The 12,730-nt window shown below is 42.9% G+C and overlaps 2 protein-coding genes across 3 annotated transcripts in view; one reads left to right on the top strand and one right to left on the bottom strand.

The window, feature by feature from the left end:
* Nucleotides 1–357: 357 nt before the first annotated feature.
* The window catches only part of LOC110533474 (methylosome subunit pICln), a 22,272-nt gene continuing 9,899 nt past the window's right edge, over nt 358–12,730 (top strand). Inside the window, exons 1-6 of one of the 2 annotated variants that reach the window (XM_021617722.2) lie at nt 422–677; nt 786–914; nt 1,056–1,192; nt 6,245–6,361; nt 6,611–6,715; nt 7,268–7,447. In XM_021617722.2, the coding sequence (XP_021473397.1) occupies nt 796–914; nt 1,056–1,192; nt 6,245–6,361; nt 6,611–6,715; nt 7,268–7,447 (658 nt within the window). In that variant the 5' untranslated portion in view covers nt 422–677; nt 786–795. Of the gene's footprint in view, nt 915–1,055; nt 1,193–6,244; nt 6,362–6,610; nt 6,716–7,267; nt 7,448–12,730 lie in introns of both variants that reach the window. The other variant, XM_021617721.2, reaches the window with a different exon arrangement.
* The window catches only part of LOC110533475 (aquaporin-11), a 16,991-nt gene continuing 15,909 nt past the window's right edge, over nt 11,649–12,730 (bottom strand). Inside the window, exon 3 of the mRNA XM_021617724.2 lies at nt 11,649–12,216. Within this exon, the coding sequence (XP_021473399.1) occupies nt 12,119–12,216 (98 nt within the window). The 3' untranslated portion in view covers nt 11,649–12,118. The remainder of the gene's footprint in view (nt 12,217–12,730) is intronic.

Below are 12,730 nucleotides of genomic sequence, written 5' to 3'. Positions count from 1 at the left end.
CTTTGAGATATCAGCTGATGTAAGGAGGGTTTTATAATACATTTGATTTGATTTGAGAACATCTGGAGAAAGTGTTGAGGGGGCATGGTTCCTTAAAGATGCATTAATTAAAGTTTAGTTGCTATTGGTTTCTCCAGAAATGTTGACTTGTGTGGTTGATGTATGGTTTATTTACACGTCTTAACTCATGAAAACAATATTTTAGGTCGTTTTTTTGTTGCTAATCGGTGTGCCTCTTTCTGTCAAATTAGGTCATTTCTGGAAAATACTTGTCTATTTTAGGTGGATTTTTGGCTCAAATGCACCCCTAGTTGTTATTAAAGTTCCGTATGGTTTATTTGCGAGTTTGTTTTGCAGGGTCGGGTGCCCCGGGTGGATTGGAGAGGTCTTTTACGTACCAATGGAATGGTCTACACACACTCCGCATACCCGGAGCACTGGGCCTTTTAAAACGAACTAGCCCACTTTATAAACAACCAAATTACAGCGCTCATAGGATAAATCGGCTGCCCCGCCCAAATCTTAATTAGACTACCCTCCGCCAACTACAGAAACTGGTGTGGAAAGCAGTTCGTTTGGAGTTAAACAACCATCGGAAAGGGGTCTCAAAAAGACTTTCAGAACACAGCAAGGCAATTAAAGGAGCGCAGTGTCATTCTCGTAACCGAATTGTCCAGGTAACCTCAATTCTCCGGACATCATACATCTTTGTTTATAAATCTGCAGATAGGTGGAAACTATCCTATCAACATGTTTAATTCACTCCATGCGGGTTGGGAGGACAGGGAAGCCACGATGGTGAATCTGAAAAACGTATCTCCTCCAAGTGAAGGAATACGGTACAATCAAGGTGAAATCACCGCTGTTTGGAATGGCGAAGGGCTTGGACCAGGAACTCTGTACATTGCAGAAACGTGAGTGTTTCCATATTATTCATCAAGAAACTCCGCGATTTGATTGAAATCTACTAGTATGTGTTTGACAAAGCCTTTCCTCATATTGGCTACCTAAAGTGCGTAAAATGTATTTTTCATTATTGTCTAATCTCTCCCCAGATGTGTATCATGGTTCGATGGGTCTGGAATGGGGTTTAATTTGAAATACCCGTCAATCAGTCTCCATGCAATCTCACGCGATTTTACCGTGTACCCAGGAGAGCACCTGTACGTCATGGTCAACACCAAACTCAACGGTGAGGTTTCTCCAAAGATACTTTGTCTTTCTCCCAATTCCAGTGTATTCAGAATAGTCTCACTTTCCGAAGTGCAATGAGGCCATGCCAGTTTGAAGCGAGTGGCATGTTATGAGAAGTTGAGCCTGTACATAGACCTTATTGTAACAAACCCTTAAGTTACAAAGCGTTTTACTTTTGGAGTAAAGACAAATTCAGGAAGGGCCCTCAGTTTCTTTCTCTTTGGTTCCTAAAGTTAACATAACCAGTTTCCATTGCACACGATTTTGCAACAGCCAAAACGTTTTGCAACTTAATTTGACTAATGCGTTTTCATAAAAGCAACTCTCCAAACATCCCAAATGACATACAAAAGCATTTATTGTTCACCATAATATCTGAGTCACACTGGCATGTCTCCTGTCCTGCCTGGTCTCAGACTAGACGTAGCATAGTAAACGTGAACCCGGGATACCTACATTAGTTTGGTATGGTTACATAAGACAGATTGGTTACTTAATGCAGATGTAACGGATGTGAAACAGCTAGCTTAGTTAGCGGTGGTGCGCGCTAAATAGCGTTTCAATCGGTGACGTCACTTGCTCTGAGACCTTGCAGAGCAAAGGGAACTACTACTTCAATTGCCGTGTCTTTTGTGGAGCGATGGGTGACGATGCTTCGTGTGTGTCAGTTGTTGATGTGTGCAGAGGGTCCCTGGTTCGTGCCCGGGTATGGGCGAGGGGACGGTCTAAAGATATACTGTTACACAGAAACAAAATTAGGGTGGATGGGTGGGTGTATAAAGCAAACGCCTAGAAACCCAAAGGTTGTGAATTCAAATCTTATCACGGAAAACTTTAGCATTTTAACCTAACTCCTAACCTTAACAATAAAGCCTAGCTAATATTTGCCAGCTAGCTAGAATTCGTAACATATCAAACATTTAGGAAAATGTGTAAAATATTTTACGTTTAGCAAATTCTTAACCTACAGTGCCTTGCGAAAGTATTCGCCCCCCTTGAACTTTGACCTTTTGCCACATTTCAGGCTTCAAACATAAAGAAATAAAACTATTTTTTTGTGAAGAATCAACAAGTGGGACACAATCATGAAGTGGAATGACATTTATTGGATATTTCAAACTTTTTTAACAAATCAAAAACTGAAAAATTGGGCGTGCAAAATTCAGCCCCCTTAAGTTAATACTTTGTAGGGCCACCTTTTGCTGCGATTACAGCTGTAAGTCGCTTGGGGTATGTCTCTATCAGTTTTGCACATCGAGAGACTGACATTTTTTCCCATTCCTCCTTGCAAAACAGCTCGAGCTCAGTGAAGTTGGATGGAGAGCATTTGTGAACAGCAGTTTTCAGTTCTTTCCACAGATTCTCGATTGGATTCAGGTCTGGACTTTGACTTGGCCATTCTAACACCTGGATATGTTTATTTTTGAACCATTCCATTGTAGATTTTGCTTTATGTTTTGGATCATTGTCTTGTTGGAAGACAAATCTCCATCCCAGTCTCAGGTCTTTTGCAGACTCCATCAGGTTTTCTTCCAGAATGGTCCTGTATTTGGCTCCATCCATCTTCCCATCAATTTTAACCATCTTCCCTGTCCCTGCTGAAGAAAAGCAGGCCCAAACCATGATGCTGCCACCACCATGTTTGACAGTGGGGATGGTGTGTTCAGCTGTGTTGCTTTTACGCCAAACAAAGTTTTGCATTGTTGCCAAAAAGTTCAATTTTGGTTTCATCTGACCAGAGCACCTTCTTCCACATGTTTGGTGTCTCTCCCAGGTGGCTTGTGGCAAACTTTAAACGACACTTTTTATGGATATCTTTAAGAAATGTCTTTCTTCTTGCCACTCTTCCATAAAGGCCAGATTTGTGCAATATATGACTGATTGTTGTCCTATGGACAGAGTCTCCCACCTCAGCTGTAGATCTCTGCAGTTCATCCAGAGTGATCATGGGCCTCTTGGCTGCATCTCTGATCAGTCTTCTCCTTGTATGAGCTGAAAGTTTAGAGGGACGGCCAGGTCTTGGTAGATTTGCAGTGGTCTGATACTCCTTCCATTTCAATATTATCACTTGCACAGTGCTCCTTGGGATGTTTAAAGCTTGGGAAATCTTTTTGTATCCAAATCCGGCTTTAAACTTCTTCACAACAGTATCTCGGACCTGCCTGGTGTGTTCCTTGTTCTTCATGATGCTCTCTGCGCTTTTAACGGACCTCTGAGACTATCACAGTGCAGGTGCATTTATACGGAGACTTGATTACACACAGGTGGATTGTATTTATCATCATTAGTCATTTAGGTCAACATTGGATCATTCAGAGATCCTCACTGAACTTCTGGAGAGTTTGCTGCACTGAAAGTAAAGAGGCTGAATAATTTTGCATGCCCAATTTTTCAGTTTTTGATTTGTTAAAAAAGTTTGAAATATCCAATAAATGTCGTTCCACTTCATGATTGTGTCCCACTTGTTGTTGATTCTTCACAAAAAAATACAGTTTTATATCTTTATGTTTGAAGCCTGAAATGTGGCAAAAGGTCGCAAAGTTCAAGGGGGCCGAATACTTTCGCAAGGCACTGTATCATATGAAATGGGCGATGGACAACCACAAAATTAATACATACCATATGAAATGTCACACTAAATGGAATCCCTTGGATTTCCGTCAAGAATAATAGAAAATACTCTTGAGCCCAGGTTGTCCTGTCAGGAACAGCCACCATTCATCCCACACATACCCGCTGCTGAATGGCCCGTTTTAACCCCCTAGAGAGGCTCATTGTCATATTGCGGATGGGCGAGCTGCCAGTCACGGTTGCTCGGACATCCGATGCTCTTGAGAGCTTATTTACAGCAGAGTTGCTGCTGAGACTAAACAATAAGCAGTGTTTTTGCTCATGTCTCAAGTCATGCCAAGGTCATTAGACTTCATTTGCTCACTCATGCCAATTTGTTGTGCCAAATGTTGCATTGTCGAAGGAACCTGCAAGTAAGCATTCTGTTGGACTGTGTATACCATGTGTATCCTGTACATATGACTAATAAAATGTGAAACTTTAAATTAAACTTCATTTTATTAATGCCAGTTAACTCTGATTGTAGTGCTCTTAGATTCATAATCCGCTTGGCCACCTTAACACTTGTTTGGTAGGGAAAATGGTTTTAAATGTAAGTAAAATATTGTTCCATTTGCATGTTGAACACTTGGTTGTATAGGTAGTGTAAGATCAAAATGAAAGAACATTTTTTTTTTTTTTTCTTTGAGTTGCGCTTTGTTGAGCACATGACTTGTTTAGGACTCAAACTCAAAGTTTAGGACTTGGGACTTGACTTGGGACTTGCCTTGGGACTTGAGACTTACTTGTGACTTGTAAAACAATGACTTGGTCCCACCTCTGTAATTTACTACTGAAAGAATAAGCTATAAGCAGTCACCCACGACTGTGTGGTCTACGCATGACTCCAGCACCACCAAGTTTACTGACGATGGTGGTAGGCCTGATCACTGGCGACGAGACCGCCTACAGGGAGGAGGTTAGTGACCTGACCGTATGGTGCCAGGACATCAAGCTCTCGATCAACATCAGTGAGACCAAGGAGCTGATCGTGGACTACAGGAAACGGGGGCAGCACGTCCACATCGACACGGCTGCAGGGGAAGTGGGTTTAGAGCTTCAAGTCCCTTAGTGTCCAAATCACTAAGGACGCGCATGCAATGACACCCCCCCCCCCCCCATGAAGTTGAAAAGATTTGGCAAGGGCCCTCAAATCCTCAAACTACAACTGCACCATTGAGTGCAATCTTGACTGGCTGCATCACTGCTTGGTATGGCAACAGCACCATCCTCAATCGCATGGTGCTACAGAGGGTGGTGCGGACAGCCCAGTACATCACCGGGGCCAAGCTCCCTGCCATCCAAGTTCCCTGCCACCTCTATCAGGCAGTGTGACAGGAAGGTCAGAAAAAAAAACGTTACACTCCAGCCACCCAAACCACAGACTTTTCTCTGCTTCCGCACAGCAAGCAGTATTGGTGCATCAAGTCTGACACAAACCGCTTCTATCCCCAAGCCATAAAACTGCTAAATAGCTAACAGTCCGTGTAGCCATTCTCTGAGTTGACCCTTGTATTTTATTTTTACACTCTCTATGCACACTTGTAGAACTCTACACACTCACTCAACACGCACACACATTTATACTGACTACGCAAACACACTGGCATAAAATCTTAATTTACATTGTTGCTACTCTGTTTAAAATATCCTGATGTCTAGTCACCTTACCCATATACATACATTTGGTCATGTAGTGTATATGGACACCTGCTCGTTGAACATCTCGTTCCCCCCCCTTTGCTGCTATAACAGCCTCCCCTCTTCTGGGAAGGCTTTCCACTAGATGTTTGAACATTGCTGCAGGGACTTGCTTCCATTCAGCCACGAGCATTAGTGAGGTCGGGCACTGATGTTGGGCGATTAGGCCTGGCTCACAGTTGGCGTTCCAATTCATCCCAAAGGTTTTCGATGGGGTTGAGGTCAGGGCTTTGTGCAGGCAAGTCAAGTTCTTCCACACCGTTCTCGACAAACCATTTCTGTATGGACATCGCTTTGTGCACGGGGCATTGTCATGCTGAAACAGGAACGGGCCTTCCACAAAGTCAGAAGCACAGAATTGTCTAGAATGTCATTGTATGCTGTAGTGTTAAGATTTCCCTTCAATGGAATTAAGGAACCTAGCCTGAACCATATAAAAACAGCCTCTCAACTAAACTTTAGTTGGCACTGTATGTTCTGCTGGCATCCGGTAAACCCAGATTCATCCGTTGGACTGCCAGATGGTAAAGCGTAATTCATCACGCTAGAGAACACATTTCCACTGCTCTGTGTGTGGGAGAATACGCTCACTAGTAGCCCTAGTTGTATATGCAGGTGTGCCATAATATGTCATGAGATCTGTCTGATTTGATTGGTCAAGAGACAAATTTAAGTGATAAAAATCTGAAATGGGCTCCCTGTGTAAATTTAGACTAACAATTCTCTCTGCCCCCCCCAGGTAACTGTGAGAAGTGTGTGGAGGAAGAGGATAATGAGAGTACTGATGATGACTGCGACGCTGATTCCATAAGTCCTGTTACAGAGATCCGTTTTGTGCCCAGTGATAAGGCTACCTGTAAGTGGGTACTGTGGAATACCATTCATGCATTCTTCACCGTATAGTGAGCTATATATCAGCACATATTTGGACTCGTAATAGATATTCTTCAGGCCTGAGCTAAATTTGAAAAATGAACCTCAAAGGAATGTTACTTAGATCGGACCAAACTGATGGTCCCTTTTACAGCTGTAAATCTATGGTTTGGGGAAAGGGTTGGTTTGGACAACTTTCCAAAATACTTTGAGTTGGTTTTCCACCCTCCAGTGGAGCCCATGTTCTCAGCCATCTCTGAATGCCAGGCCCTGCACCCTGACCCTGAAGACTCCGACTCTGACTTTGAGGGAGATGAGTACGACGTTGAAGAAGCTGGTGAGTGAGCCTGACCATGTTCACTATTCATTAGGGCACACAACAGAATGTTTTGCATCGGAAACAATTGAACCTTTCCCATTGGACAAGTCAAGGTAGTCCCTCCCTGCTTTAGTCTTCTTGCTGTTTTGGCGACTAATGAACACAACCCATCTCCCTTGCCGACAAATTAACTGATTTCTTGACATCTAGACTTGATGTTTCATGCCCAAATGTCCTCAGTGCACCTCAACACCTTGACAACTGTTCTGCGATCAGTATAAGGATGCACAATAATTTCTCATTCCGGTTGTTGGACTGTCAGTGCTAAAATAATATTTAAAGTTGTCTAACTTTCACCAAAGTATATATCTGCTGTATGATACCATGCCTTAACGCATAAAGTAACTGTACCCCCCCCCCCCCTCCCCAATCATTTTTTCTTACAAAAAAAAAACAACTTTCATTTGAAAACCACAACTTTACAGACCCACAATACTTTAATTGGGGTGCCCAATGTCAACTATGTGGGCATTTGACTAACATTTCAGTCTCCTGTCTCCCCACCCACAGAACAGGGTCAGATAGACCTGCCCACATTTTACAACTTTGAGGAGGGTCTGTCCCAGCTCACCCTGGAGGGCCAGGCCACCCTGGAAAGACTGGAGGGGATGCTGGCCGACTCTGCATCCCAGAAACACCACTGCATGGCCGGGGTAAGACCCGAGGACACCCCAACGGGATGCTGCAATGGTATGAGCTTGAAATGCATTGGAATGGGGTCTGCGTTGCTTTGTATACGTACATGGGTCGTGTTCATTAGGACATGCAATGGAAAAAGGAAATGAGTCCAAGTTGTCCCTCAACATTTCAGTCTTTTTGTTTGTTGCCTAATGAACACCCTTGATTTGGGTAACAGTAGGTCCTAGGGGGTGGACATTTTGTGGTAGGACTGGAACAATGTAAGATGCTCTGAAGATGTGTCGCTGATGTTTCATGCATCAGCATTAGATTATTGAAGGGAATCAATTTGCCGTCCTGAACCTCCTGCCAGCGTTTTAGTTAAACAGTACTAAGCACCCCATCAGTAGGCTAGCCTCGAATTCCAAACTGAATAACGCTACATTTCACTATTGTTTGAAGTAGCCCTTATGTTACTGAATGTATTAATTTCATTATCAACAAATCCTGCAGAAAGTACAAATTTGAAAATGCACAAAATTAACTCATATTTGGATTGTCTAGTCAGCTGGACAGTTGTCCTCAACTTTTGATCTATTAATTTCCTAATCTCCAGACGGTTCACTTTCAATTTCTACCATGGTTATGCATAGGCTTTTCATATTTCTACTGTAAGAAACATTTTAATTGTCCATGATTTTGGCCAATTCTCATGAGTGTTAAGGGTTAAGAAACGCAGCATAATTCAGCTGTTTTCAAGGCTTGTTCAGCAGTCCAGTAAAAAGAAAATATAAACTAAAGCACTAGCACACAAGTACAACTATTAATGTACAGTGCATTCGGAAAGTATTCAGACCCCTTGATCTTTCACATTTTGGTGCAGACTTATTTTAAAACTGATTCAATTGTCCCCCCCCCAAATCTACACACAATACCCCATAATGACAAAGCAACAAGTTTGACATTTTTGCACATTTAATAAAAAACATAAGTATTCAGACCGTTTACTCAGTACTTTGTTGAAGCGCCTTTGGCAGAGATTACAGCCTCTAATTTTCTTGGGTATGACGCTACAAGCTTGGCACACAAGCTCTGTCAAGTTGGATGGAGAGCGTCGCTGCACAGCTATTTTCAGGTCTCTCCCTCCAGAAATGCTAGATCGGGTTCAAGTCCGGGCTATGGCCCGGCCACTCAAGGACATTCAGAGACTTGTCCTGAAGCCACTCCTGCGTTGTTTTGGCTATGTACTTAGGGTCGTTGTCCTGTTGAAGGTGAACCTTCACCCCAGTCTGATGTCCTGAGTGCTCTGGAGCAAGTTTTCATCAAGGATCTCTCTGTACTTTGCACCGTTCATCTTTCCCTTGATCCTGACTAGTCTCCCAGTCCCTGCCCCTGAAAAACATCCCCACTGCATGATGCTGCCACCACCTTGCTTCACCATAGGGATGGTGCCAGGTTTCCTCCAGATGTGGTGCTTGGCATTCAAGCCAAAGAGTTCAATATTTGTTTCATCAGACCAGAGAACATTGTTTATCATGGTCTGAGAGTCCTTTAGTAGGTGCCTTTTGGCAAACTCCAAGAGGGCTGTCATGTGCCTTTAACTGAAGAGTGGCTTCTGTCTGGCCACTACCATAAAGGCCTGATTAGTGGAATGCTGCAGAGATGGTTGTCCTTCTGGAAGGTTCTTCCATCTCCACAGAGGAACTCTGGAGCTCTGTTAGTGACCATCAGATTCTTGGTCACCTCCCTGACCAAGGGCCTTCTCCCCCGATTGCTCAGTTTGACCAGCTCTAGGAAGAGTCTTAGTGGTTCCAAACTTCTTCCATTTAAGAATGATGGATGCCACTGTGTTCTTGAGGACCTTCAATTCTGCAGCAATTTCTTTTTTTGGTATCCTTCCCCAGATCTGTGGGTTGACACAATCCTGTCACGGAGCTCTAGGGATAACTCCTTCAAACTCATGGCTTGCTCTGACATGCACTGTGTCGTGGTAATTTCCTGTATTACTAAATGATGAGTTTACAAACCACACACAAGTCAGTTATATTTTAATCTTCATTAATTATGAGCTTCACCATAGCCCTTTGACTCTCAGATAAATTCAGTGTCTAAATTAATTCTTAGTCTTTACAAAATAATTATAGTATCTTTTATAGCCAAGATACACCCCTCTCAACTCACATGACGAACGACTGATCTCAAACTTCACAAAGGGCCCTTTACTTGACAGAGGAGTATCCCATAGCCAGATGGCATTAGCTATACATTATCATTCAGTTTGGTCTCTAAAACGAGATTCTAATCTCGTTCCTGGTACTTCATAGTACCAAAACATTACCTCACTATCTGGAATGCTCTTTAGGCTTTATTGGCAAAATACATCGTAAATCTCCTGTCAGTGCTATCTCAGAGGCCCATCGTCAGTGGAACACTGAACACAATAGTTGACAGATTCTATTCTGTCGACTAAAACAACCATTCTAATGCAATACAAAGATTATATCATCTTTCAAGCACTAACATAATCTCGCAATTTTCCACGACAACTGTCAACTGGGACCTAATGTAGACAGGTGTGCCTTTTCAAATCATGTCCAATCAATTGAATTTACCACAGGTGGACTCCGATCAAGTTGTAGAAACATCTCAAGAATGATCAATGGAAACAGGATGCACCTGAGCTCAATTTGAAGTCTTATAGCAAAGGGTCTGAATACTTATGGAAAGGTTTTACTTCTAAACCTGTTTTCGCTTTGGCATTATGGGGTATTGTATGTACAGTTGAAGTCGGAAGTTTACATACACCTTAGGCAAATGCATTTAAACTCAGTTCTTCACAATTCCTGACATTTAATTCTAGTAAAAATTCCCTGTCTTAAGTCAGTTAGGAATACCACTTATTTTAAGAATGTGAAATGTCAGAATAATAGCAGGGCATTATTTTAGCTTTTATTTCTTTCATCACATTCTCAGTGGGTCAGAAGTTTACATACTAATTGAGTGTATTTGGTAGCATTGCCTTTAAATTGTTTAACTTGGGTCAAACATTTCAGGTAGCCTTCCACAAGCTTCCCACAATAAGTTGGGTGAATTTTGGCCCATTCCTCACTCGCACACGCTTTTTCAGTTCTGCCCACAAATTTTCAAAAGGATTGAGGTCAGGCATTTAATGGCCGCTCCAATACCTTGACTTTTATCCTTAAGACATTTTGCCACAACTTTAGAAGTATGCTTGGGGTTATTGTCCATTTGGAAGACCCAATTGCAACCAAGTTTAACTTCCTGACTGATGTGAAGCTGAACTGAAGCTCATAGGCACGAAGAATAGTAGCTTTGACCACTTCATAATTCAAACTGTCCTCCAGAGGTAGCGCTGACACAACTTCTTGGGCTTTACCAGTTCATTTACACTGAAGTAATAGGCACCATACCTCTTCAGACCATTTCAATGCTACGGCTATACGTTCAAAAACACAAAAATAGAAGTCAACCTCTGCCTTGGTACCTTTGTTCAGAGAGTCAATGTGCCTACTAATGTCAAAAGTGTTGGAAGCTCCAGCTGGTGAGGACGACTCGCTAACAGTCACAGCAGGAACGAAGGCTAGCCTTGCTGTCTCTGCCTCCAGGTCCATCTGGCGCATTTTTAACTCCATCTGCCGCTGTTCTCGTTCTTTTTCTGCCTCAACTTTACACATCTCCAACTGGAGGTGGAAGAGAGCCCAAATTAGGCGGGAGACTCTCCAGTTGGAACTGTTGACCGGACTTCCCTCCTGGCATCACCGGTTGACTGTGGGGAGAGTGGATCAAAACGGGGCTGGAGCTTTAGCCTCGCCCTCATTTTCAGACCAACGGGCTTATAGGAGCAACAACATCCCCTACAGGGGTAGTAGGCTCAGGCAGCGGTAACACAAGCACCTGCTCTTCCAACAAAACATTCAACACTAGTTGTTTAACCTCCGCTTTAACTAAACTCTGCGGAATCGATAACAAATGGTCAGCCAAGGTCATTAAATCAACTCTACGACATTTATCAAAAACCTCCCAAGAAGGGTTATCCAAAAAGGATTTCAAATCAAATGTAGCCATCTTTAAATACTACACACGAGCCAACAAATAGCAAACACTAATGCTACATCAGCTATGACGCTCAACACTGAACTATACCACTACAACAATCTGCACAAGCGGCAGGGGTGTCAGTAAAGATATATCCCGGATGAGCCCCCACTTATGTTACGTATCCCTTTTGGCCCGACAGTCTAGGGGGGATGGTAACGAGACCCGTAACATGACTCATGCAAATTGAAATAGTGAAAAAGAGTGAACGAAATAACCAGACAACTAAATTACCGTCAAACTCATGGTTTATTTGAAAACACACAGTAATGGGGGGAGCAGGAAAGGGGGCTGAGCTGGACCCCAAGGAAATAAACAAGTATCCAAAAACACCCCAAAGCTAGACTAGCCTACTTCACCAACAGCTAACTAACTAACCAAAAATACAGTGGGTGGTCCGCCCAGTTCTAACTAGTGTTTTTATACAAAGTATTCCTACGGATAATGTATGCCCATGGGCGACTTATCTTGGTACCCCCTTTTCCCACCGTCATACAAACACCATAACAAAACCAATACTCACAGGTGGGGACAAAGTGACATGTAGTTGCAAAAACCAAACGAGATCTACAGACAGATGACATTGACAGAGAGATTGAGCTCTAGAGCAAACAACAGACAGGGTTTTTAAACCAAGGGAATGTGATAGGGTAATGGAAACAGGAGGAGGTGTTTCTTCTGATTAGCAACCGATTGATGACTGATTGGGGAATGATGAATGCCACCTGTGAGGAGGGGAGAATGAGAGAAAAGAAATACAGGATACACACACAGAATACCTGTATCCCTAACACTTGATGTTGCTTCAATATATCCATATAATTTCCCATCCTCATGATGCCATCTATTTTGTGAAGTGCACCACACCCTCCTGCAGCAATGCAGCCCCACAACATGATGCTGCCACCCCCGTGCTTCACGGTTGGGATGGTGTCTTTGGCTTGAAAGCATCCCCTTTTTTAACAATGGTCATTATGGCCAAACGGTTCTATTTTTGTTTCATCAGACTAGAGGACTTTTCTCCAAAAAGTACGATCATTGTCCCAATGTGCAGTTGCAAACCGTAGTCTGGCTTTTTTATGGCGGTTTTGGAGCAGTGGCTTCTTCCTTGCTGAGCGGCCTTTCAGGTTATGTCGATATAGGACTCGTTTTACTGTGGATATAGATACGTTTTGTACCTGTTTCCTCCAGCATCTTCACAAGGTCCTTTGCTGTTCTGGGATTGATTTGCACTTTTCG

This window comes from Oncorhynchus mykiss, chromosome 10, assembly GCF_013265735.2.
Source record: "Oncorhynchus mykiss isolate Arlee chromosome 10, USDA_OmykA_1.1, whole genome shotgun sequence".
Lineage (NCBI taxonomy): Eukaryota > Metazoa > Chordata > Actinopteri > Salmoniformes > Salmonidae > Oncorhynchus > Oncorhynchus mykiss.
Note: the sequence above shows the minus strand (reverse complement) of the source record. Positions and strands in the feature narration are given on the sequence as shown.